The sequence below is a fragment of the Muscardinus avellanarius genome (assembly GCF_963383645.1).
Source record: "Muscardinus avellanarius genome assembly, chromosome: 8".
NCBI lineage: Eukaryota > Metazoa > Chordata > Mammalia > Rodentia > Gliridae > Muscardinus > Muscardinus avellanarius.
In genome coordinates this window covers 29,118,151-29,145,070 of record NC_137794.1, presented here as the reverse complement: position 1 = coordinate 29,145,070, position 26,920 = coordinate 29,118,151, and the positions used below count along the sequence as shown (strand labels likewise).

Below are 26,920 nucleotides of genomic sequence, written 5' to 3'. Positions count from 1 at the left end.
GAAATACTACCATAGACTATGTGTATACATGTGAGTACATACTAACCTCAATCTGGGTGGGTACTCTGGATTGGGAGGGAAGGAAACTGGAGGGGGTGCACCAAGAGCGTGTGCATATATATATATATATATATATATATATATATATATATATATATATAATTGTCAACATGATTTACATTATGATGTGAGACAAAAAAGGGGAAAAAATTAAAAAATAGAAGATGGACTATTAGAGCCTGGAAAGGGGGCAAGGGGATGGGAGAGAAAGGTAAAGATGAGATGGACATGATCGGTGGGCAGAAATGTCATAGTGAACTCTGTTAAGTGGTACAATTAATCATGTTAATAAAAATAAAAGAAGATTTAGCATAAATTAGGCAAAAATATATTTTTTAAAATCTAGAATGAAAATGTCAGGAACCAACAATTAGGAATCACCATTCTTATACAGGAAAGAAATGTTTTATTATTAGTATTCTTCACATAGACACAGCTATTTTCTCATTTCTTACTAATCTGTTAAAATACTTGAGAAATGATATTTTTTAAAATAACAAGTATGGTAGTATTTTCCATTGCTTTCTATTTAACAACAAAGTAGAACTAACAAGTATAAATTTTTAATGACTCTCAGGATCAAAAAAAGATTCTGAATACTCTTCAAAGTTAGTCATGTAAAATTAAACAAAACACATGCTTAAAAGAGTCTTCTATCCTAACACCCTCAGGGAAATAAGTAAAAAATTCAGATATACGAAGGTTGAGTTCTTAATTTTGACCCCATACAGCTCAGCTGTACGAAGGAGAATATTCTTCAGTGAGTTTACTTTGAAAACTTAATACCATACCAAGTCCAAATAATTCATAAAAATCTGATCCTTAAAAAAAATACAAAAAAGAAAGGATGACCTCTTTCCTATGAATAGACTGCAGCCTTGCCATTATGTCTTAATTGTCAGATGTTAGCACAGAGAAATAAATAGAAGTCATATCATTACCACTGCAAAGTTACATTTTAATATTCAAAATTAGCCAGGCATGGTGGTACAAGTTTGTAATCCCAGTACTTAGAGATGCCCACATAGGCACATTGACTGCAGTACTAATTCCAAAAGCCAAGAGAGGGAATCAGCCCAGGTACCCATCAACAGATGAATGAATTTAAAAAACTGTAGTCAGAATTTCCCTAAACAGAAAGCTTGTTTAATTGTATTCAAGAATTATATCTAAGGCTCCAAATAAAGTCCTCAGTATAGGAATTAGTGCTTTGAGGTTATCATAAAAAGCATTACACATGCAGATGAGATTTTTTTTTAAAGTCTGAAAAATGCCTTAAGTCCTAACACCTTAAAGACCTAAGAAACTATTTAGGCGTCATTAACTAAAACATTTATTTCAGTTATTTGTAAAGCAAATTATATGAATAAACAATTGTGGTGGTTAACTTTATGTATCAACTTGAGTCAGTCCTGGGGTGTCCAGATTAAACACTGTTTCTTGGTGTGTCTGTGAGGGAGTTTCTGAATGAGACTAGCATTTGAATAGCTAGTCTCATTGACGCACATTTCTCTCAAAAACGTGGGCAGCACCATCCAAAGCAGTGAGGGGCTTGAATAGAACAAAGGGTGGGAGAAGGTCTGAGATGGTGATGCACACTTTTAATCCCAATACTTGGGAGTCTGAGTGGATCACAGGTTCTCAGCCAGCCTCAGCTACTTAGTGAGACCCTATTTCCAAATAAAAAGATGGAGGAAGGAGGAATTCATCCCTCTTCTCCTGACTCATTACTTGAGTTGGAACACCTCGTTCTACCCTTGGACTTCCCTGACCTTCTGACTCATACCATGAATCACACCACTGGCTTTCCTTGGTCTCCAGCTTACAAACAACAGATCAAGGAACTTCTCAGCCTACCAAATCTCATGAGCAAATTCCTCCTCTATATAATCCTGCCTTTATGTATGTCCTATGGGTCTATTTCTCTGGAACCCCAACTAAGACATCATTGTATAAAAGTTATACTTAATTCAAAAACACTTTAGGTTACTAAGATAAGTAGGAGAGAGGAAGCCAGTGGATAGCTTCCCATTGTAAAGGTTACTTGTATCCTGCTTAGAGAACCACTGTAAGCAGTAGTTCCCAGCCCTTGGTTATCAGAATCACAGAACATTTTCAAAGTATACCCATCCTAGCCATGGCCCAAGAAATACCAACTTAATAGTTTTAGAGTAGAGCCCAGATATTTGTGTTTTTATAAAGCTTCATAGAAGATTCTGATCCTCAGCAGTGGCCTAGAGCTATAGAAGCCAGGAGCTCTGCTTCTAGACATAACCCCTCAACCTCCAGCCACAGTAGAGTGGGAACTTGCTGCTCAAGGGGTGGTCTACATAACAGAAGCATCACCATCACCTGGAACCCGTTAAAACTCCAGACTCCCTGCCCTCACACAGACCCACTCAATCAGAATTTGCTTTTAAACAAGATCCCTGCGTGATTCACATTCACAGTGAAGAATGAGAAAAACTAACCTACGATATGTGACTTTTTAACCTTTCTATTATAATCATCAGTTGGGAGCAACTAAAACTCCACATGATCTCATTAGGACTAAATTAGAAAATAAAAAGATACATAAATGAGCAATATACATTATCGTATACAAATACACCAGCAGATGGTGGTGTACTCTGTTCTTACCAATTGTTGTGATCTGAACTCGTTCACTGCCACTGACAGTATCAGGAGGAAATGAGAAACTCAGAGTCTTCAGGGTAGTTTGCAGTTTGTTGTCAGTCAAGTCTAATAGGATGGATTGTGAATATGATTTTTCTACCCCTTCAGCCTATTGAAAAGAAGGAACACAACATGCTCATCTACTTACAGAAAACAGCCTACAGATGTGAAGATAAATATCTGGCCTGTTGTGTCTATAGTTCGTGTATAGCTAAATAAGCACCTACTAGTTCTTGGTCATAACTTCATATCTGTTAAGTGTTTACTTTCTAGTTAAGTTAGACAAAACAGTTAACAGAATGGCAATTCAAATAAGAAGATAAAATGTGAGCCAGTAAGTTCTTTTGTTCTTCAAGGAAAGAAATTATATATCTTATCCAAAATCACATAGAACAGGGTGGAGATTCAAATTGAGAACTATCTCACCCCACAACACAAGTGCTGATCTGCTATGCTGAGTTGTCTTTTTGTGCAAAATATTTTCTCAGAAAAAGTCTAAAAAATCTTCTAACAGCACTACGGAATTCCAGAATTTCAACTGTATTCATGGACTAGACCATGACTTAGTAGTATCCCAACGTAACATAGTTTGTAGATATAAATAATCATAAAATAGACTTTTCTATAGTCATTACGGTCACACTTCTGATTAAATTGAAAGAGGAAATTGGCAGTGATTGCTAAAACATATGTGCTTCTAAAATATCTGTTATATTTTTACATGCAGATTAAGAAAACAATCAGGCATTACCAGGATGACTAAGAGGAAGAGCCACTAAATTTGCCAAGAAATTTTAAAAAAATCTTCTTTTTCCTTTTCCATTACATATTTCCATTTTATTTATTTGACTCCAAATATTTACCTTCACTAAAACCTTCTGGGTGACAGCATCAGAAGCAGTGAATGAAACAGCTGTGACTGTGATAGGAATCTCCCCCAGATGTGCTGGCTTGACAGGGAAAAGCACAGTGGCCCCATCCTCACTGGGAACCAGAACTGTCTGCTGGTGTCCTGTGGCATTGATTTCATTGGAAGCCATTAAAATATCATAACTGTCACTCTTCTCAATGATTAACTTAACCTGGAAGGGAAAAAAGTGCCAAAGGCTTTTTTTTCAATTTATTTTTATTGGTGCATTGTAATCATACATCACATTGGAATACAAGACTTGAGAGGATATACAAACACACATCATCCAATTAGCCCTCATCCAGTCCCCATCCCATTCCCTCCCCCTCCCTCAATCCCATGCTTATTTGGTGGTTAACTTGCTCTCCAGCAAAGTGTCGCCTTATCACCACTTTTAAGTGCTGCTAAATTCCTGAGGCTCCAGTCTTGAAAAAGCTGAGGCAAAGATTCAGCCAAGCAGATAAAAGGGTACCAGGGAAAACTGCATTTATTTCATAGGATGCAGGACATCTAGGGGAAAGGCGCTCTGCAACTCCATTTCTAGTCCTTTCAGTAACATTAAATTCTGTCATTCTGCAAAGCCACCGAATGATGAGGTTGTGAAAAGAACGGCTATTCCATCTATTAGCATCGCCACCAGCCTGACTGAACTGTGTCATCCTCAGAGACCCTGGTTCCATTAGAAAATGGTGAGGCAAACCTAATGAGATGTTATTGCATCCATTGAAAGTCTCCGCAAAAACGATTCCAACAAAAGTGCGATTCACACATTGGTTGCACTTGGTTATAAATTTATCAAGTATGCCAAAGTTGCACATTTCATCAACAATAGCATTTACCTAGGCCTTACATTTTATGATCTGCTTTCCAACTTATTTTCTCACCTACTTCTCAAAGTAATTTTATGCAGATAATAATTATGAGTCCCATCTTAAATTAGACTACAATTAAGGCTGCACACTGAGCCTTCTGACTCTAGATCTTTTGCTTGTTAAGCTGTACCATGCTGACTAAATTAAGAAGTACAATGAAAAACTACAAGCCAGAACTTGGGGTCTAGCTCAATGGTAAAGTGTGTGCTCAGCCTGAACAAGGCCCTGGGTTTGATCCCCAGCATGGGAATAAATAAATAAATAAGCTTTTAACTAAATAAGTAAGCTTATTTATTTATTTATTATTACAAAGTATTTAAAGAAATTATGTCATTTTCATGTAATAAAGTTAACTGCATATCCCTAATTACTCTGGGAGGGAGGGGATACAGGAATCAACCATTTGGTTAACATTAGAGTGAGAACAACACACAAACAGTGGGCCCGATACACATCTGCCTTCCAGCAAACTGACTAGCCACAAGCCACACAACTCAAAATATAAATCGAGTATAATACAGCATAGAACCATGGGGACTATACACATAAGAGAAAGTAAGGCTCCCCCAGAAAGGCACCTAGCTTCAAGCCAAGTCTTTTCTTTTTGAGGGTCTGGGAATGGAACCCGGGGGCATCTGACCTCCAAGCTACATCTCCTGCCCTATTTTTTTATTCTTTATTATGAAACAGGGTCTCACTGAGTTGTGGAGGGCCTAAGTAGCTGAGGCTGCCCATGAACCACTATCCTCTGGTGTCAGCCTCCCAAATGCTGGGATTACAAGCATGCGCCACCACGCCTGGCTTCAAGCCAAGTCTTTAAGGAAATAAATCCTTGCCAACCACAGTGGGCACAGAACGGCAGTGAGAAGTGGCAACACATTCTAGATACGGGGGCCAGGGGGAAACATGGGGAGGCAGGCAAGAGATGGTGCACCTCCAAGATCCTAAGGAAGTACTCTGGCCAGAGGGGAGAGCCTGTGCTGGGAATGAAGGAGAGGATGCAGAGACATGCTGATGGCATCATCCCTAGATGTTAATACAGAGAAGAAATAGCAGTCGAAGTTTATCTCCCAGACTGCTTAGAAGCCCAGATGCCCAAACACTACACAACCTGACCCTGGAAGTGTAAATGATCAACAAAACCTTGAATACATTACCTCAGTGGCATCTTTCAAATAATTGAATATGGTTACTTCCAAAACAAATTCTTCACCTCTGATAACAGAGTAGGGAAGGTTCAAAAAAATAAAAAATGGCTGGAAGGCTTGTAGCTGGAAAGAACAAAGTGAGCACATATTTTTACTCAAATCAGTATGCTCCACAATATATACAACTAAAAGCAATCCTCACAAAGTCCCTGAAGTTTATAACTCCACCTAGAATATCCACCTGCTTATCAAAAAAAAGAAAATAATGTGACCCAAATGAATGATAGCAAATTGAATTATGTTATTTAACATAACAATCACTATATTAAGTGCCTAGTAGGAATCGGGCACTTCATAATTATTTCACTTAATCATTACAACCCTGGGGATGTTATGTTCCTATTTTATAGAAAACTGAAGGTCAGAGATCTGTGTAATTAGTACAAGCTCATATCACTGGCAAAGAGAGGAACCTGAACAGGATCCCAACCTGTCTGATGCCAAAGCAAGTGGCTCTTCTCTGTTTTGCTCCACTGACTCCATCGTCTGCTTTAAAAGCCACTGCCCAAATCAAGCAGTCCCTATTTTAGATGAGTGTGGGAAATTCCAATGTGGCTGGCCCAGTGATGGTCTGCTTCCTCCCTTCTACCTGTATACATATACACGTATGCCCTTCTTGGTGCTGCAGTGCTGAAGTGTTGGCTGAGTGCCTCCCCTGTCTCTGAAGCCAATGGTCTCTTGCTGGTAGCAGTAATTCAATCTAGAGGTTTATCTGGATATTTGTGAAGGTGTCTTTGGTTGTCATAGTGATTGGAGGGTGCAATAGGCACTTAGTACATGAAAGTGTGTAATACTCAGGAAAGTCCAGATGAAGAATTGTTTCATGTTCCTTATGAACTTTTAATGGTTATTTAGAAAATTATGTAGATAAGTCACCTGTTTAAAGTCCCCTGATCTTACAACATAAGCCCAATGTACATATAAACCCAAAGCATTTTTCAATACACACTGAATTTTTCATTAATGCAAATATTTTGTAAATCAAGAAGAGTGAGCCTTGATTTGTTTGTAATTTCACCAAAAATTTTTCACCACATCAGAAATTTACAAGGCCACAGAGAGCACCACTAGAGACTGTGGAGTTGCTGAAACAATACTTCTTTATCAAATTGTATTTGTAGCTATTGCACACAGGGAGACTGCATTTAAGGCACAAACATTTAAGTGTGTCACTATATCCTCTTGTACAACAATGCCTAATCACTAACACACCAAAATATACATATTACATTATTTTATGTTGCTTTCCTTATATTTCTTCTTAGTATTTCACTATTTTTTGTAAACTGTTCAGGTAGGTATGTTATACTTCCTATGAATTTCATTTGGGGATCCCAAAGAGGCAACAAAAAATACATTGTAAGTGGGGAGTGTGTCTGGTAAAATAGTCGTGAGAGGTATTGGTCTAAAACCAGTCATGGTCTTTATTTTCCTGTTAATAACTAGAAACAAGAGCTGTTGCAATTTGACCAAAGAGATGTAATGAAATATTTGCTAGGGGACATCTGAGAAGTTGTGCTCATTCCTGAAGGACACAAGGAAATTCACTCATATTAATTCCCTCTCTTCTCTCTCTCTCCCCCCCCTCCCTCTCCCTCTCTTTCAATTAGAAATTGTTAGGTCAAAAATCTTGATGTGAACCTAACACACTTAGCACTTTAATACAGTTCACATTCTAAAACATAAAACATACAAAAAGCAAAGGCCAGAGATTTGCTAAGCTGTGATAAACATTATAAACAATCACTTTTTAAAAATTTATCAAGTCCCTGGAATGTTCTTAGCTTTCCAGAACTATAGCATTAATGAGCAGCCCTTTAATAAGCTACCTCCACTGGAGCGGTTGTTAATCCAAGACCTAAGTCTTCAGAAATCACAAAAGCAGTAGCCACCCAAGAAGTGATGGAATCAGGCACAGTAACTTCAAAATCTTGGTAAATCTTGGATCTGAAATCAACAAAGAGAATCATGAAACGAAGAACTGACATATTTTAAAATAAGTCAACATTACCTAAGCCATTTTTGGAAGAATGGTAATTTTCTATACCATTTACATATCTAAATTTAAACCCATTTAATATAAGAAAGTAGATCCCAAGTTCCCAAGAAATAAGTCATAAAAAGGTCATAATATTGCATGTTGGTCCATATACCAATGAAACCTTACTACAACATTTGTATCTTCAGGATGACCACAGTATTTTCAGAGATTTTTTTATATAGAATACATATTTTCAATCTTCACTCCAACCTTTTTTTTCTCAACTTGTAGAAAATTTATTTATCCATATCCCTATCAATGCTGCTAGTTTTTCTTTGAGATTTGACTTATGTCTTATTTCAAGGACTGAAACAGATGACTATATATTATTGTATAGAGTCTATCATTTCTTTGCCTAATCACACAGGGTTTATCAGCTAAGCTGAATCCCTTCTACCACCTATGCCCTTTCTCCTTGAGGCACATTTCAGAGGAGTGGGGTTCCAGTTAGCAGCACTGGGACTCATCTGGGAGTGCCTCTCACCCTGTGATAACAAAGGTACTCCCAACCATTTTTGTCCAGTGAAAGCCATGACACTTCAAGGAAGTTAAAATCACCCTTAATTAAAATAAAGGCCTCTCTCCTCCTTGCTGTTATATTTCGGCCACAATTCACATATAGCTCTATTAAGCACTAAGGTTAGATTTAATAAACATCATTCTAAAACAAAAATCTCTTGGTTTGCTTGGTTCTTCATCATATTATTGTTTGTATTAAACATTAGAATAAGGAAAAAACTTATTTAAAACATATGCTAAGCAAAATACTATACATATGAACAAAGAACTTTATAAATTCTTACCCCATATTGGCGTCTAGCCAAATCCAGGTCTCTGGAAAATGCTTTCTGACACGTGGAGTACTAATTGATGAAAAGTCATGAATATTTACCAGATAGTCCTCACTTTCCTCCACAAACCTCTCAGCATACTCTAAACTGTCATCTAAAAATAAACATTGATAGTGTTAGGAAAAATAGTTATTGAACAGGACGAAATGTAAACTTGGAATACAGAATCGTAGCCCCTCTCGCTGAACAGGATTTTAGAGTTTGCCTTGTCCGCCTACTTCATTTTACACATTAAAAACTTCATAGGCAGGGAATTTAAATGATTTTCCAAAACCCACATGGACAATGACCTGAGAGACAGAAATATTTTTTAAGTGTTTCCTGTTCCTAATGACCAATAACTGAAAAACTGCTTACAGTCCATGGCTTAAATTTTTTAATTTGATTTTTAAAGTTAAATCATGTTTTTAAACCACCTTATAAATTTTCTACTCTTCTATTTTTAGCTCCTCAGTGCTGGTTATCATTGGTTGTGCTCACCAAGAGATGCACTACAGTCATCTAATTTATTGAATTTTATGATTAAAAAGCCATTTTTGTGGCCAAACAAACTTTGGATTATCTATCTCCATTTTCCCAATTTTTCTGTAACTCTAGAATTATTTTGTGTTTGTATGTAAAGATAATTACACTGTAGTAAGTGCCAAGGATACAAAGATGAATGCAATGAGTCCATTAATAGTACATGAGTATCACAAGTAGGAAACTATAATGACCATAATACGGATGATAACAGGATGATAATATGGATGTAAAAGGTCTCTGATTCAAATGGTTAACTTTACATGGAATCTGAACGATGAAGAGGGTATGGTGAGGAAATATTTCCATTTTTCACTGAGTTGTCTGAATTCCATTTTTTTAAGTCTCCAGAAAAAAGAACATTCCACACAAGGGGTAAAAAGTGAACCAAGGACAAAGACATATCCAGAATATGCAATGAATAGAAATTAAAAGTGGTACCAATTAGAAGAGGAAGCAGAGTTGGCTTCAGATGTTAAAATATCAAGTATGCAAGGCTGAAGTTATGATAAGGACTTAATTTTTTAAATACTGATGATCTGTTGAAGGTTTTTAAATAAATTTAAAATATGACCTAACCCATATTTTTATCAAGATAGCTCTGAGCCAGGTGTGGTAGTACATGCTTGTAATTCCAATATTTAGGAGTCTGGGATAGGAGGATCACAGGTTCGAAGCCAGCCTCAGCAACTTAGTGAGACCCTCAGTACCTCGCAGTATTCTGCTTCAAAATGAAAAGAGCTTGGGGTGTAGCTCAGTGGTAGAAAGCTTCTGGGTTCAATCCTCAGTACCAAAAAAATAAATACATAAAATAAAGATAACTCTGGTACATATGAACAGTGGCTTAGAGCTGGGACAAAACAGAGACTGGCAAAATGATGAATCAGGAGGCTCCTGCAGTGGTCAAGGAGACCCTGCTGAGAGCCAGGAGCAGCAGAGGTGCCGAAGCAACAGACTGGATGTGGTTCTGCTCCACCTCTGGGCTGGATGCCCACATGTATGCCCATGTCACGGGTAGCGCGCCATCCCAGCCTTAGCGCAGTTTCTATGTGTGTCTCAGTCTACTCCACAGGACCAAGTTAGAATCCCCACTGCCTCACACATGCAGGGTTTGCAATCAGCCTCATTATCTATTGAATAATAAATGAATGATCTGAATCCAAGAGACAGGATCAAAGGAAAACTGCAGGCTTCTAAGTGCCAAACACATGCTAAGCATTTTGAGTTGCTGAAGCAATACATGCCTATGAAACTCTATTTGTAGCTGTTGCAAGCAAAATGATTCTGTGGTTCTGTATCTAATTTCCTAAAATCCTATAGAACATGCAATATTGTTAACTCTCTATTGTAGAGGAATACTGGACGTTGTTTTGAAACAGGGTCATGCTAGGTTGCTAAGAGTATTACTAAGTTGCTGAGGCTGTTCTTGAACCTGAAATCCTCCTATTCCAGCCTCCCAAGTACTGGGATTACAGATGGGCACCACCAAACCCAGCTTCATAAGGTACTCTTAACTGAGGATTGTAGAGCAAGGTTTGAAAATAGTCAAGAAAATCCTGAACTCTATGTACTTATTCACCCTGGCCAGGAGAGAGGCAGAAAACTGAATGCCCTCCACTTTAGAGTGTTTCCAAGGACATAAAAGACTAGTGAGAGTAAAGGTTACAGTGAAAAGGTAAAAGACAAAAACGTTATCAGAAAAGGTAAAGGATACGATACGTACAATCATGCATCTGTATCCGCGAGGACCAATTCCAGGACCCCATGAATACCAAAATCTCTAGATGCTCAAGCTCCTTATATTAGATGGTGTAGGATTTGCAGATAACCTACACACATCCTCCTATACACTTTAAACATTCTAAAGACAGGCATGGTGCCACATGCTTATAATTCTAATACTTGGGGGGCTAAGATAGTAGGATCGGAAGTTCGAAGCCAATCTCGCAACTTAGTGAGGCCCTCCACAACTTATTGAGATCCTGTTTCAAAATTAGAAATAAAATAGGAATGAGGGTTTAGCTCAGAGGTAGAATGTCTCTGGGTTAAATCCCTAGTACCACACACACACATACACACACACACACACACACACACACACACACACACACAGAGCAAATATTCTCTGGATTGCTTATAATACCTACCAATGTAAATGCTATATAAATAGTTGTTATGCTATATTGTTTAAGGAACAATAACAAGAGAAAAATAGATTGTATGTGTTTAGTACAGGCACCATGTTTTTTAAATAATCTCAAACCACAGTTGGTTGAATCCACGGATAAAGAAAGCCACTGCATCACTAATAAAACGAAGACTTGAGCAGCACAGAGCAGGGTTCGAGAAGCAGAAATGGAGATGTGGCAAGCTGAGACTAAAAAGCTGACAGACAGAGGCTCAGACGGTTGTGTAGGACAGAATTAAATGAAGAATGTGAAATGTACCGCATGTTTTTAGTAGACAGAGATCAAAAGAACTTCATAAATCATCTAGACTGTAAAATTATCTTTAAGTCTTCAGGACAGAGGCTCAGGTATCCTTTGGTGGCAAAAACCAGCCCTAAATCAGATGGTCTGAGGCTTAGCACAGAGTAACGAGAAACACCGACAGAAACACACAACTCGAGGATATAAAGTGTGATCCTTCTGAAACCCTTTAACATGATATTAGTATAATTTTACCTAGAAGAAAAAATTTGCACTTTAGTTAATCATTCTTATTTCTTTCTTTTTTGGGGGGTAGAGGGGTCTAGAGATTGAGCTCAGGGGCATTCTACCTCAAAACTACACCCTAGCCCTTTTTTATTTTGAAATGGGATCCTGCTAAATTACTAAGGCTGACCTTGAACCTACAATCTTTCTGTCTCAGTCTCCCAAGAACTGGAATTACAGGTGTGCACCACCACGCCTAGTTTGACTATTCCTTATACATTTCCTTAAATCAAAATAGTTTCTGAAATTCATGAAGGGGGAGATAGCTACTAGAACTATTAATACAGCTAGCAACTTGCAAGACCAATAAACAAGAATCTACTTTTTCTCTACATCAGTTAGAATGACTATAATAAAAAATCAGATAAAAATTAAAAATATATATATTTCCTGACTTGTTCCTAAAAACATGCTTATTCCTGAGTGGCCACATCTATTAATGAGGGTGTGTGTGTGTGCACTGACTACTTTGGGCACCCCGCCCTTTATGGGCAAGCATCAAAAAGCTAGAGAACATAAACGTTTCAATAACATGTTTTTCTTTTTTACTAATTTCAAACCAGAAGCACAATTTGCAATAGAAATTGAGACCACAGAATCTAACAATATGCCTAAAAATATAACCACCTTGAAGAGTTACACAAAGCTAATAGAAAGAATTCATTTCAAAGATAAGAGTTCAGGTGAACATTTTATGTCATGGTTCAGATGAACTTCCAAGTACATTAAATTCCAAACATAGCTGGGCGTGGTGGTGCACACTTGTAATCCCAACATTCGGGAGGCTGAGGCCCGAGGATCGCAGTTCGTGGACAGCCTCAGCTACTTAGTGAGGCCCTCTGCAACTCAGTGAGACCCGGTTTCATAATAAAGAATAAAAAATAGGGCAGGGGGTGTAGCTTGGAGGTCAAATGCCCCTGGGTTCCAACCCCAGACCCAGGAAAAAAAAAATTCCAAACATTTTAGGACACAATATTCATGTTTAACCAGAAACACCTACATAAGTAATGTTAAATATCCTAGGTAAAAGACAAATATTTTGCAAGATTAATATCAGCTTTTACTTACAAACACCATCGATATAATCCTTCACGAGGTTTGCATCTGTCAATACCCAGAGACCACATTCCTATAAAAAAATATTTTAATTTAATTATCTTCTAAAATAAAACTTTAAATGCTCTCTAAGAACAGAAATCTTTCAGACTCTACTCACTCCTGTTTATTTTTGAGAGATTATGTACATATAGTCTCTTTCTCTCTTTATCTCTCTCTCTCCCTCACACACACACACACATACACACACACACACACACACAAACACACAAATAACCATTTCAAAATCAAAGAAAGTAATATAAAGAAAATAAACTAAATGTTTAATGGCAATCCCACTTATCTCTCAGATGATTATTTTTTCCATTTGCTGTGTGTGTGTGTGTGTGTGTGTGTGTGTGTGTGTGTGTGTGTGCTGGGGATTGAACCCAGAGGCATTCCAGCACTGAGCTCCACCCCAGCCTTATTTTTTATTCTTTATTTTGAAACAGGGTCTCACTAAGTTGAGGGCCTCACTAAATAGCTGAGGCTGGTAATGAACCTGTGATCCTCCTTTCTCTGCCTCCCACGTACTGGGATCACAAACATGCACCACCATGCCGGGCTTCCATTTGCTTTTAAAACTGAAAAGATAGCCACGTGTGGTGGTGCAGGCTTCTAATCCCAGCATTTAGGAGGCTGAGACAGGAGGATCACAGTTTGAAGTGTCACGGTTAGTGAGACCCTTTGCAACTCAGTGAGACCTGTTTCAAAATAAAGAATAAAAAATAGGGCTGGGGGTGTAGCTCAGAGGTAGAATGTCCCTGGATTCCATCCTCAGTACCGCAAAACAAACAAACAAACAAAAAAAACTGAAAAGATGACTATCTTTCCTTTCATATTATATGTATGTAACAGTGCACTTCAGTGACATATTTAATATAAGGTTGACATTTCATAATGATCATTGATTCTTAGAGTGTTTGCAATGGTAATAATATATATCTTCAAATTATATATCAAACTAAGCATACCTGAAAGACAGCAAAAGAATTCATGAACATGCCTAAATAATATCCTGTGTTATAAAGTTCCAACTCATGGACCACCTACAAAGAAGATAAAATATACAGGATGAATGGATTCAAATCCTCCAGTCCACCTTCCACAACATTTCTTATTTGTAACTTAGATTAGACATAGCCCTCTTGCTTACTAAACTTGAAAGTGGCACAAGTCAAGGAGTAATGAATATGTAAGTGTTTTTTTTTTCATGATTCATTCTTTCAAAACTGCATTTCTTATTCAAATTTATTTTTACTCTACTCAGCATCCCAGAATCCCTAATAAGTGTAGATTTGAGTTTTGCCCAGGAGGAACTTAAATATCACTCGTTGACAAGATCAACACATAGAGGTGAGCATTAAAAATGATCCATACAAGCCAGGAAAGGTAGCACATGCCTGTAATCCCAGTACTTGAGAGATGGAGACAGGGCTGCAGGTTCGAGGCCAGCCTCAGCAATTTAGTGAGACCCTGTTTCAGAAGTTAAAAAAAAAATAAAGGGAGACAGTGCTGGATGCATAGCTCAGAGGAAGAATGTAGACTACCCCTAAGGTCAATCCCCACTACAATAAACTATGCCACAAAATATGAATACATGATCTGTTTCTGCCACCCTCGGGCATAAACAGATGTAAGTAAGCAAGAAGCAGTATTTATCTCATAAAGAAATCCTCCTTTTCTCACTACCTCAATTCCCAAAAAAAATAAAGGACCACCAAAGATACAGCTCAGGCTAGTGAGGGGAAGGTTCATGCCTACAAATTATTCCTGGAAGATCTAGCACACTTCGATTATTCTAAGGCATTCAAGAGGCTCTTGGCAACACACATAAATTTAGCAAGAAAGAAAAAAGCCACAAATGTCTATTATCCCAGGCTCCTGACTCCCTCCTCATGACCAACTCTGGAGGAACACCATCAAGCAGGGCGCTTGGATGAGCCAGCGTGATGAGAACGCCCCAGGACGAGGGGAGGACGCCTTGAGTTGAGGGAAGGACGCCTTGAGTTGAGGGGAGGACGCCTTGAGTTGGTGCTGGAAGGAAGTGGGCGGCCTCGGTCTGAGGACTGCTGGAGGCAGCAGGAAGGAGACAGGCGGGAGGAAGGCTGTTAATTCTGCCCTTGCTTCTCTCCAGGGAGGTTGCCTCAGGAAAATCAGTCCTGCAGCTAGGCTCTGAAGTGAGCAGCAGCAGCTCAAGCTGCCTGGGCGGGGCTTCATGATAACAGCAAGTCAGCGCTTCTGCCCTTCTGTGAGAGAAAGTGAGGAAATGCTTGGGGGGACCCAGGCCTCAAGGTCCTAACCTACCTTCCCCTCCCACCCTGGGTGGGAAGCCAGAACCTCTTCCTGTGTATTTTTCCCTGAGAATTTAAAGATGACACTCAGCATAGAAGCAGGCAGCAGCAGAGAGGATCAAGAGTAAGTCAACAGTCCATGAATTTCAGCCCCTTTCCCACTTCTCTTTAAACTCTCAGGACTTACACAAAAAGTTGGAACCTAATGTTCAGCCTTCCCCAGTAGACATTATCAGAGGAGGTGCCAAGTCAACTAGATATCCAAAGAGTACAGCTACCATCAGAGAAAGACTGTCACTAACCAATACACAGCATGTGAAGCAGAATTATTGAAAAGGTCTATGCTTATTAAAGGAAGCATAGTGAATATGCGTAAGGACGTAGGGGAAATATTAGCGATATAAAAAGGGAACAAAATTTAAGGCTCATATGAAAATAATAGATATTAAAATATAATAGTTAACAATATAAGACATAACAGAAAAAGAAAAATATAGCTGACCTAAAGGAAAGAAAAAGAATCAAAATAGGATAGACACAGGTGATGATCAGTGAGCAGTAAGAATTAACTGAGGAACCTTCTCAGAGAACTACAGGAAGGACAAAGAGATTCAAACAAACAGAAAGCTAAGCCACGGAGGATGAAAGCACAAAGGCCAATTTCTGGCTAAGAGGAGTCCCAGAAGGAGAGAAAAATAAACTGGGAATGAAGAAATAACAGCCATGAATTTTCAGAATTAAAAACTGAAAGAAGCCAGTCATGATGGCACACACATGTAATCCCACAACTTGGGAGGCTGAGACAGGAGGAGAGAAGGTTCCAGGCCAGCACACAATAAATCAGTGACTCTCTGTCTCGAAATAAAGAATAAAAAGGGGTAGGGGTCCAGCTCAGAGACAGAAACAGTCCTGCAAGAATAACCTGAAATTAAATCTGTACAGTAGCACTGTGGTCTGGCCAGGGCTCATGGAAGAGGATGAGAGAAGGGTAGAGACAGACGACATAAGCACACATCATCTTAGCAAAGATAAAGATGTCGATAACCTTAAGAAATTAGGAAGGATAAATAAATATGGGTATAACCCATGAGTTAAGGGAAACTAACATCAGTAACTAAATTAAAATGTGTACCTTCTCAGCCAGCAAATGATATCTGATCTGGCCCATAAAAAGAAAAAAGAAACCAAAAGAGTAGTCTAAATTTGAAACTATGAAGTAAAATAGAAAAAAGTTCTAATTGGAACAAGAATTATCGTACTTATAAATTAATTAAATAAGCTTGTTAAAGGACATTGACTATCAGATCATAATTAAAAATACGAAAGCAAAATATAGTTACTATTCTATCTAGATATACTTAATAATACATTGCTATTAAAACATATTTAAAACAAAAAGTTGAAAATAAAAAGATGAAGAATACATAAGGCGAATATGAACCAAAAGAAAGCTGGGGTGGCAAGCTTAGTATCTGACCAATTGAATGTCTATTTATTACATTAAATATTTACTAGATAATTGAGTAATTATTAAAATATATAACATATATATAAATGTATAAATATATAATATATAAATATAAAGAGCTAGGGATTTAGAGACAACACAAATATGTGTAGTATTATAATATATATTTTTATAATCTAAACTCACATTTTCCATTGTGATATCATTTGAGGTGTTCATCAGATTTACACTTTTGTCAACAGCCACAATCCCAACAAGCGAGTGAGGCTGTGTTACAGAGATCCTAAGAGAGACTCTCTCGGAAGGTTCCGCATTCACCTTACTCCAGTACAGCTTTATCTAAGAAAGAAAGTAGGATTTGTTTCACTTTTTAGAGACATTGCTTCTATCTTTTGCCAGTAACAGATCAATGACTCAAAATCTAACAAAGACTCTACACTTTGCCTTAACCCGGGCAGAATTCTAAAAACTATACACACCTTTTCTCTAAGAAAAGGAGTTTTAAAAATAATAGTAAAACATACTCCCACCAAGTCATGAAACGTCCCACAGTGATACAAATCTGAATTCTCCCTTCTCTCCTCTACCTTCCCTCTGCTCCTTCTTCTCTCTCCTCCCCCTGAGCCCCAGCCAGTACGGAGCAGCGTCTAGTACACCTCAGGAAGGCCAGGATTCAAGAGGAGAAGCACTGCAGGCACCCACCAACTGGTGACCTGGTTTCAAGAAAGGAAACCCCCTGGGCTCTGGGGATGGTGTGAGAATGAGGGTCCTCACCAAGAAGGGATGGTCACACCAAACACGAGCCAGGCTCTGGGCTCCATGGCTGTCTGACCTGCCTGTCACTCAAAGCACGGTCCCACTAATACTCCTTAGAGACCACTAATTATCTCAGCACTGCTGAGCCCAAGGGCTTAGTCATGTGCCCCTTTCCTGCAGGGGACTCTCATTTCAACCAGATCTCAACATTCCACAGCACCCGTGATTGCACCGCCTGCCCAAGATGGCCTTAGTATTACCCTCGACTTCATTAAACACTGGGCAGGCTTCTTCCTAACTATAGCTCATTTGCAAGTCATAAAATTTCTCGCAGTAGTATAAGTCTGAATTATTCTTTGGTTCTCCACCTTTCTTTTCTTCCTGACTGTCGCTCCCTTTTTGTGGTGCATTTATTTTAGAAAATCTGTAACTGCAGAGTCCTTCTCTGACCTTTTTTTTTTTTTTTTTTGGGGGGGGGGGTTCTGGGGATGGAACCCAGGGGCATTTGACCTCCGAGCTACACCCCGTGCCCTACTTTTTTTTTATTATTCTTTATTTTGAAACTGGGTCTCACTGAGTTGCAGAGGGTCTCACTAAGTAGCTGAGGCTGTCCGCAAACCGTGATCCTCCTGTCTCCGCCTCCAAAATACTGGGATTACAAGCTTGCGCCACTACACCTGGCTTTTCTCTGACCTTTTTTTTGGGGGGGGTGGTACTGGGGTTCCTGGAAGCCCTTCTACCTCCAGGCTACACTCCCAGACCTATTTTTACATTTTTATTTGGAAACAGGGTCTCTTAAGCCAGTGTGCGTGTCTGGCTTCGAACCTGCGCGATCCTCCTGTCCCTGCCTCCCAAGCACGGGGATTACAAGCGTGCGCCACCACGCCCGGCTTCTCTGACCTTTTGAGAAGTAAATCTCCCAGCCTCTTGGCAGTTTGACAACCCAGGAATGTTTTTCTCAAAAACCTGGGAGTCAATCCCTTGAAATGTCATCTTCAAGAAAGATAGAACTCCAGCTGTCTTCCCAGACTTTGTGGGAAGGTAGGAACCTAACTTCAAAAAGTGCCAATTAGCAAAAAAAAAAAAAAAAAAAAAAAAACCCACAGAGGTCCTAATCACTCTGACCATCTTCCCTCCACAAACAGGCCTCCAGGACTTTTTTTTAAACTCTCCCCACTGCTTTTTTAAAACTGGCCTGACTTTCGTTTCAGCAGAATTTAATTCTCTCTCTTCTCTTCCACTGCACAGTCTTAAAGTTTTCCCCTCCTTATCTGGTACAATTTTTTTCTGATATATTTCTCAAAACAGTGTATCAAGTTTACTTTCTTCATCTATACCCTAAATAGGGCAGGAGCACGCTCGCTCAAGACTCAAACTCGACCCTTGGAGTTCACACTCTGTCTCTGCATCCAGCGACCACCAGCCTCCAACTTGAGCTTTCTGTGTGACAAGCTGCTCAACCTGCTTCTTGCCCCTTCTTCATCTCATTCATTCATCCTATAATCACTATGGAACATAAATGAAGACCCGCTATTCTGCTTAAATACATTCTACTTCCATTTATATAGCGTTTGTGTAAATGTGATAATTGGTACATAAAAATAAAGGTAAATCTTTGCAAACAGAACCAAAACTAATTTCCTACCTCATATATTTAAGAAATTTCTTGAAAATAAATATATTCTGCTTGATCTAATAATATACTATTACTAACTCTTTTTTTTTTTTTTTTTTTTTTGGTGGTGGTGGTGGTACTGGGGTTCCTGGAAGCCCTTCTACCTCCGGGCTACACTCCCAGTCCTATTTTTACATTTTATATTTGGAAACAGGGTCTCCTAAGCCAGCGCACGTGGCTGGCTTCGAACCTGAGCGATCCTCCTGTCTCTGCCTCCCAAGCGCGGGGATTGCAAGCGTGCGCCACCACGCCCGGCGTGGCACTGGGTATTGAACACAGGGACATTCTACCTCTGAGCTATACCCTCAGTCCTATTTTATTTATTATTTTGAAATAAGGTCTTGCTAATGCTGGCCTTGAACCTGTGATCTCCCTCTCTCAGCCTCCCAAGTGCCAGGATTACAGATGTGCACCACAGCACCTGGCTTATTACCGGCTTTAGAGCTTGTTCTTGCTTTCAGAAACATATCTCTGATTTTACCTCCATGACTCCTATTTTAAAATTCACCTTTTTCAAGTCATTGTTATGATTACTAGAAGTCAAAAAGTATGCTCTGAAACTAACAAACTCTAATATCTTTATAAAAACCCTTTCATAGTACAAAAAAAAGTAAGTTTATATTTTGACTATCAAAGTCAGGGTTAACAATTCTCAATGAGAAAGAAAGCATAGTCAACTAATACAACTTCTCAAAAATTAAATTTCTTTACTTTGGCAAATTAAAGACAAAGAAATATTAGAAAAACCATACTCTGCAAATCACTGCTTTAAATCAACGGTTATTTCACTTCAGGGGATCAAGGGGCAGCCATTTTCAGTGAGAACAATGGCTCACTGTGATCTATGTAGGATGGTTCAATCACATTTCATTTCAATGTTGGGGTCCAAGGTTGCTCCTCTACAGTTGATTGCTTAGACTTTAAGAAACACTGATATATTTGGAAAACAGACTCCACAACAAGGCAACCAAGCTCATTAAAAATGTGTCCCATGTTGATTTCTAGCTGATGGAATAGATAAACTAAAGCCCCACCCTGCTTCCTCATATCATCTTCAAGGCCTCCCTCTCTCCCTTCATCTCATGGCAGTATCAACACCACACAATTTGACATTGCCACTGGAATTCCCAGAGCTACATCCACTCCACTATATAAAATGTCCTGCCGGGCGTGGTGGCGCACGCTTGTAATCCCCACACTTGGGAGGTGGAGACAGGAGGATCGCGCACTGGCTTAGGAGACCCTGTTTCCAAATAAAAATATAAAAAAAAAAAAATAGGTCTGGGAGTATAGCCCGGAGGTAGAAGGGCTTCCAGGAACCCCAGCACCACCAAGAAAAAATAAAATAAAATGTCCTAAAATGGTTTCATAGATTTGAATTAAAGTCTCAAAGCCAAAACTGTATCTCACAAATATGACCCTGAGGGCCCAATAATTCTGCATGTGAAAATACATATGAAGTAACTAAATCTGAAGAGGGTTAACCATAGTTCTAGAAATTTCTAGCCAGTCTGGCTTAATAATACTTTTGTAAAGAAATCTTATATTTTTGCCGGGCGTGGTGGCGCACGCTTGTAATCCCCGTGCTTGGGAGGCAGAGACAGGAGGATCGCACAGGTTCGAAGCCAGCCGCGGCGCGCTGGTTTAGGAGACCCTGTTTCCAAATAAAAATGTAAAAATAGGTCTGGGAGTGTAGTCCGGAGATAGAAGGGCTTCCAGGAACCCCAGTACCACCAAAAAAAAAAAAAAGAAAGAAAGAAATCTTATATTTTTTAGACTCTGGTAATTAAAGTTTTCTTTTAAGTATCATCATTACCTTAAATCTTACCTTATTTTTAAAATCAAGCTGAACAGGAATTTTTAGGACATCATTTATAATTTCCCCATCATCTTCAACATAATACACAATTATACAGGCCTTTGGTGCCCAAGAATTTTCTGGTGTTAAAGAGAAGGTTGTAGAATTTTGTTTGCCTAAAGCCACCAACTGTCCCCTCGATATGACCTGAAAAAAAAATAGCAGATGAGTTTCATTTTCTACTAAAGCTAGAAAGAGCTCAACAAAAGTTAATTTATCTACCTCTGAGTTATACTCCAGCCCTATTTTATTCTCTTATTTTGAACTAAGGTCTCACTAAGTTGTGAAGGGCCTCACTGGGTTGCTGAGGTAGGCTGGCTGCGAACCTGCGATCCTCCAGTCTCAGCCTCCCAAGTACTGGGATTATAAATGTACACCAATACATCCAGCTCTCAAAGTCTCTTTGGATAATAGAAAATCTACTTGACAAACACAGAGAGTATACACTAAGATAATGATAAAATTAAAGCAATGCTGATTGGATTAACAGTAGTTTCATAATCAAGAACTGATCATTTCCTTAATTTGTGGTTTTTACTTCTGTTTTGGGTTTGTTGTTATTATTGTTGTTTGCATTTGGGACTGAACCAACCCATGGGCACTCTAACTCTGAGCTACATCCCCAGCCCTTTTTTTTAACTTTTTAAAATTTAAAACAGGGTTGCTGAGCTGCTAAGGCTGCCAAGTTGCTGAGGCTGGCCTCAAACCTGCAATCCTCTGTCTCAGACTCCCCATGCTACCATGCTTGGCTTCTTCTTTGCATTTTATTATTTTTAATCAACACAATAATATCTCTGCATATTTATGAGTTACAATATGATTTTTCCTTTTGTGTGTGTGTGTGTGTGTGTGTGTGTGTGTGTGTGTGTGTGTGTGGTACTAGGGATTAAACCCAGGAGCATTCTACCTTAGAGCTACATCCCTAGCCCTTTTTATTTTATTATCTGGAGACAGGGTCTCACTAAGTTGCTGACAGTCTCACTAGACTGCCTAGGATGGCTTTGAACCTACAATCCTCCTGTCTCAGCCTCCCAAGTACTGGAATTACAAGTATATGCCACCTCACCTGGCTCCAGTATGATTTTTCAATATATACATACAACATATAATGAAACATGGTTAAGGTAACTGACATTTCTATCACCTGAAACATCTACCATTACTGTGTGTTAGGAAAGGATCTATTTTTGGTTGAGAGAAATACAGGGCTCCACTGGGATAGTTGAAGTAACAAAATTACAAGGCCATGATGGCATTTTTTATTTTATAATTTATAAATTTCTCTACCATGTACAGGGAGGGAAGAGAGGTAGTGGGGTGAGAGGTGAAAGGAAATACAACAAGAGTAACGGGCACGTATATTTATATCACACTAAACCTCACTGTGAAGTATAATCACAATGCACTAACAATACTATAAATAAAAATAACAGTAGATCTTAAATTTAGATTAAAAAAAGATTACCATATAGCTAAATTCCTTCAATCGCCTGTTGCCACTAACCACCAACTCAAAAGGCGATCCCACCTAGAAAATAATAAGTGTAATTACTATTTACATATCAATGGCAAGAGAGTCCAAACATACTGTAATTATCAAAAGAGTTATAAGTCTTACCTTTATGTTTTCATCCCTTGTTTTTAGCTGGATATATGTCTTACTAGGGGACGTAAACATACCATGAACAGCCATGCTATTTACACTGTCAAGAAAATGAGCCTATAACAAAAGAAAGAGAGCTATAAAATTTCATCTCTAGTAACCCTGAGAAAAGAGGTTACCCGCCACATAATTACTGGAAGCCAAATTCTCTTTCTTTTACTCTTTCTTTCTTTCTTTCCTTCTTTATTTCCTTCTTCCTTTCTTTCCATGCAGAGAAACCACATACAACAGACCTTAGCTCTTCAACATTTCAAAAACAGTTTATCCTTTAAAGACTCTGACAGTTTGAAAACATGGAGCCAGGCATGGTGACTCATGCTTGTAACCCCAGCATTTGGGAGGCTGAGACAGGAAGATCGCAGTTCGTGGACAATCTTGGCTATTTATTGAGGTCCTTTGTAACTCAGTGAGATCCTGTTTTCAAACAAAGAATAATTTTTAAAAAATAGGGGTGGGGGTATAGCTTGGAGGTAGAATGTCCCTGGGTTCCATCCTCAGTACCGCAAAAAAAAAATTTTTTTTTAATACGAAAGAATCTACAACATCATGACCTATAGGGGAAAAAGCACAGCCCTAACATGTCAGAAACAGGGATATTTGTCAAGAAACACTGTGAGGCAAGGCGTGGTGGCGCACGCTTGTAATCCCAGCATTCGGGAGGCTGAGACAGGAGAATCACGGTTCACAGACAGCCTCAGCTACTTAGGAGGCCCTTCGCAACCCAGTGAGAATCTGTTTCAAAAATAAAAAGACTAAAAAATAGGGCTGGGGGTATAGCTCGGAGGTACAATGCCCCGGGTTCCATCCCCAGTACCACAAAATAAAGGGGAGGGGAACACTGTGAGAAGAAAAGAGGAAAAGGAAGAGGAAAAGAAACCATTTCCTTTTCTCCACCAGCAAGAAATCCTGCATGGCATGCAGTCCACCAAGGTCAGAGTGAAAATCAAAGAGCCACAGCTGGGCAGCACCCACTCAGCTGGCTCCTGACTTAGACAGGGCTGAGTAGCCAAAAGAAAATGACTGAGTATTCTCAGCTCAGCCACTTAAGATAGCTCAGTGTGTGTGTGTATAAAAATGGACTCTCTTCTTTATTTCAGGTCCTACCAAAATACTTTATTTTCCTCTTCAGGACAGAGGATTGAACGCAGGACCCCTGCCTGCTAGGCAAGCGCTCCACCACTGACCTACATCCCTAAGTTGCCCAGGCTGGCCTCAAATTTGCACTCCTCCTGCCTCAGCCTCCTGAGTAGCTGGGATTGCCATCACACCTGACCTAAAGTGGGGTGGGACCTGGGGGAAGCTCGCCAAGCCATGTGTGTGCATGTCCCTATCACTCTGAACCTCATTATGAGTCATGGCAGTGCACCAACAAAAGTACATTTTAAAAAAAAGAAAATTTCAAATGATTGAAAATCAACATAGAGAGGGATCTGAGAAGCTTTCCCATCACACCTTCGTATTGATATTTTACTATGCTCTTCCAAACGAAAACCTTCAAGGGAACACCCAGGAAAACCCTCAGCCACTGTCATAAAGTTACTTCTAACACTTTCTCCCATTTTTAAAAAACAGAGACAGGTGTCCAGTTCCCGTGCATCTTGAGCTCTGACAGGCTGGGTGCCTGCAACAAGATTACAATTGTGATGTGGAGCTGCAGGGACTTAATAATGGGAAACAGAAGGCACCTTCAACTGTAGCTCGCTGGAATTTTCCAGGATTGGGAATTCAATCTTAAAGATTCCATTTTGGGGGACAGTGTAATTGATGGTCTGGGCAGCTTCCGGTTCCTGGTTCCCACTGTTCCATCTGACCCACGGATTTGTGTTGTTTCTCTGTGTCACTGCTATGATGACATTATTTCTTCTTTCTTCGGGGGTCAGTTGGTGGCCATCCGAACGGGTTACTTTCACCTAGTTGGCAAAAGGAGATATTTTTAAAACAGATAACAAGAGAAGCAAAGGACTTAAGTTCAACTGACTCCAGTTTCCATCTGTAGTATTTCTATGAAACGGAACCCTCAGCAAGGACTGGCAGCACTCGTTTCCAGATTCAGCAGCCTCTTGCTAGGAGCCACCTGATACCACTGTCACTGCCTTCTTACTGTGGCTTCCTAGCCTTCCGGAGCTGCACCTCAGCCTCTGTCTCATCTCTTTCTTCACCTTCTTGGTGTCCTTTTTGGTTCTTTCCCTCTCTCCTGTGTGCATTCTTCAAAGCAAAATATTCAGATATCCATGTTTCTCCCTTCCTCAAAGGTCTCAGCCCTCCTCTGACTCAGCTTATGTCTCTTTGTGATCATACCCAAATCCAAAATCGCTGTCCTCACCGTGCTCTGGAGCTCAAACCCAACACACCTCCCAATCCCTGCATGGAATCCCTGCTCAGATTCAGCTCTTCTCAAACTGCACGACCATCTCTCCTTTCCTGTCTTCATCAACCCCACAATTCTGCCACTGTACTCTCTCAGCACCTTCACTCCCTCTCCCTACCTCCCAAGTCCAATAAGCACCTAGTCCTATATTTTCTTGACCCTCCTCCACTCATACAGATGTCACCAGGAGGCTCCTTATGGCCTCAGGCCCCCGGTGCAGCCGTCGTCCTGCACGTAGCCTCAACTGATCTTTCCCAAACATGGCTTCCACCATATCCCTCCCACACTCAAAGGCTCCTAGACGTCTTGCTGCCCAGATTATGAAGTTCAAACCCACCTGAGAGGCACCTAGGGTCCTCTACAACTCTCCACATTTGCCTCCAGTTTCATCACCCAGATACACATTCTCAGCTGAAACTACAACCGTCGAGTCCCTGAACAGACCTAAACTTAGTAATCAGAGCTCTTGCTTTGGGTCTCAGCTCCCCATGCTCCCCACCTCCCACCCCTTTAAAACCCTGCTCATCCTTTAACAAGCCATGGAGCTTTCTTTTCCATAAAGCATTCCCTAAGAGCCTCATTCCCATCCCAAAGCCAACCCTCCCTCTCTACTCAACTGGAAATGACTATTTTCAGCCTAGAGCATTTTACTTACCTTTCCAATTGTCTAAATTACTGAGATCATGGAAATCAGGAACTATCTAGAACTCCTCTTCACACATTCAATGAACAGTGACCCTTTCTTTCTTTAAATCAAGGGTGAGCTCACCGCAAGCAGACATACCAATCCAGTATTTTTGTGTTAAAAAAAAAAAAAGTTTTTGTGGGTTTTTTTTGTGTGTGTGAGTGGTACTAAGGATGGAACCCAGGGGCATTCTACCTCTGAGCTATACCTCCAGCCCTATTTTTATTCTTTATTTTGAAACAGGGTCTTCACTGAGTTGCAAATGGCCTAAGTAGCTGAGGCTGTCGGCGAACCACGATCCTCCCGTCTCAACGTTCCAAATACTAGGATTACAAGCATGCGCCACCACACCCAGCAAAAAATGTTTTATTGGAACACGCCCACTCTCACTTGTTTAGAAATTGCCTGTGGCTTCTTACATGCTACACAATGACAGAAGTTGAGTAATCGCAACAGAGCCCACATAGCCCACAAATACTTATTCTGCAATCTTTGCAGGCCAACTCTGCCAAAAATCCCTATAGAAATTAATTCACACAGGGCATGGTGGCACCCGCTTGTAATCCCAGTACTTGGGAAGCTGAGACAAGAGGATCACATGTTCGTGGCCAGCCTCAGCTACTTAGTGAGGCCCTCCTCAAATCAGTGAGACCCTGTTTCAAAATAAGAGAATAAAAATAGGGCTGGGGATTTATCCTGGAAGTAGAATGCCCTTGAGTTCAATCCCTAGTACCACCAAAAAAAAAAAAAAAAAAAAAGAATTTAATTCATGACATAATCTTATGCTGCCTTGAGTTACACTGTTATGCATGTTTTCTTGTCACTACCACAAAAACTGTGAACTCTAGAGTAGGGACTGGGTCTTCTTAACCCCATAATTCTGCCTAGCATCCCATCCTACACGTTGTCAAAGTCCACTCAATAAGTGTTCATTTAACATTCTTTGAAAAAAGAAAGTAGACTTGCTGATTTTTAAAGCTGTATCTTAGCCAGAAATAAAATTAGCCATTATGAAAATCAAATTTAAATTAAGCCAGGCATGGTGGTGCACACTTGTAATCTCAGTACCTAGGAGGCTGAGACAGGAGGATCGCAGGTTCATCACTGGCCTTAGCAACTTAGGCCCTCAGCAACTTAGTGAGACCTTGTTTCCAAATATAAAATAAAAGAGGGCTGAAGGTGTAGTTCAGAGGTAGACTATCCC

General features: G+C 39.7%; 1 protein-coding gene across 1 annotated transcript in view; it reads right to left on the bottom strand.

The window, feature by feature from the left end:
- CD109 (CD109 molecule) overlaps positions 1-26,920 on the bottom strand; it is a gene marked incomplete at both ends in the record, with an annotated part of 163,838 nt that overhangs the window by 49,162 nt on the left and 87,756 nt on the right. The window contains 12 exons of the mRNA XM_080700077.1: positions 2,701-2,845; positions 3,600-3,818; positions 5,676-5,789; positions 7,556-7,673; positions 8,571-8,712; positions 12,923-12,983; positions 13,924-13,998; positions 16,898-17,050; positions 20,971-21,147; positions 22,466-22,528; positions 22,619-22,720; positions 24,349-24,573. Coding sequence (XP_080556203.1) covers positions 2,701-2,845; positions 3,600-3,818; positions 5,676-5,789; positions 7,556-7,673; positions 8,571-8,712; positions 12,923-12,983; positions 13,924-13,998; positions 16,898-17,050; positions 20,971-21,147; positions 22,466-22,528; positions 22,619-22,720; positions 24,349-24,573 — 1,594 coding nt within the window. The remainder of the gene's footprint in view (positions 1-2,700; positions 2,846-3,599; positions 3,819-5,675; positions 5,790-7,555; positions 7,674-8,570; positions 8,713-12,922; positions 12,984-13,923; positions 13,999-16,897; positions 17,051-20,970; positions 21,148-22,465; positions 22,529-22,618; positions 22,721-24,348; positions 24,574-26,920) is intronic.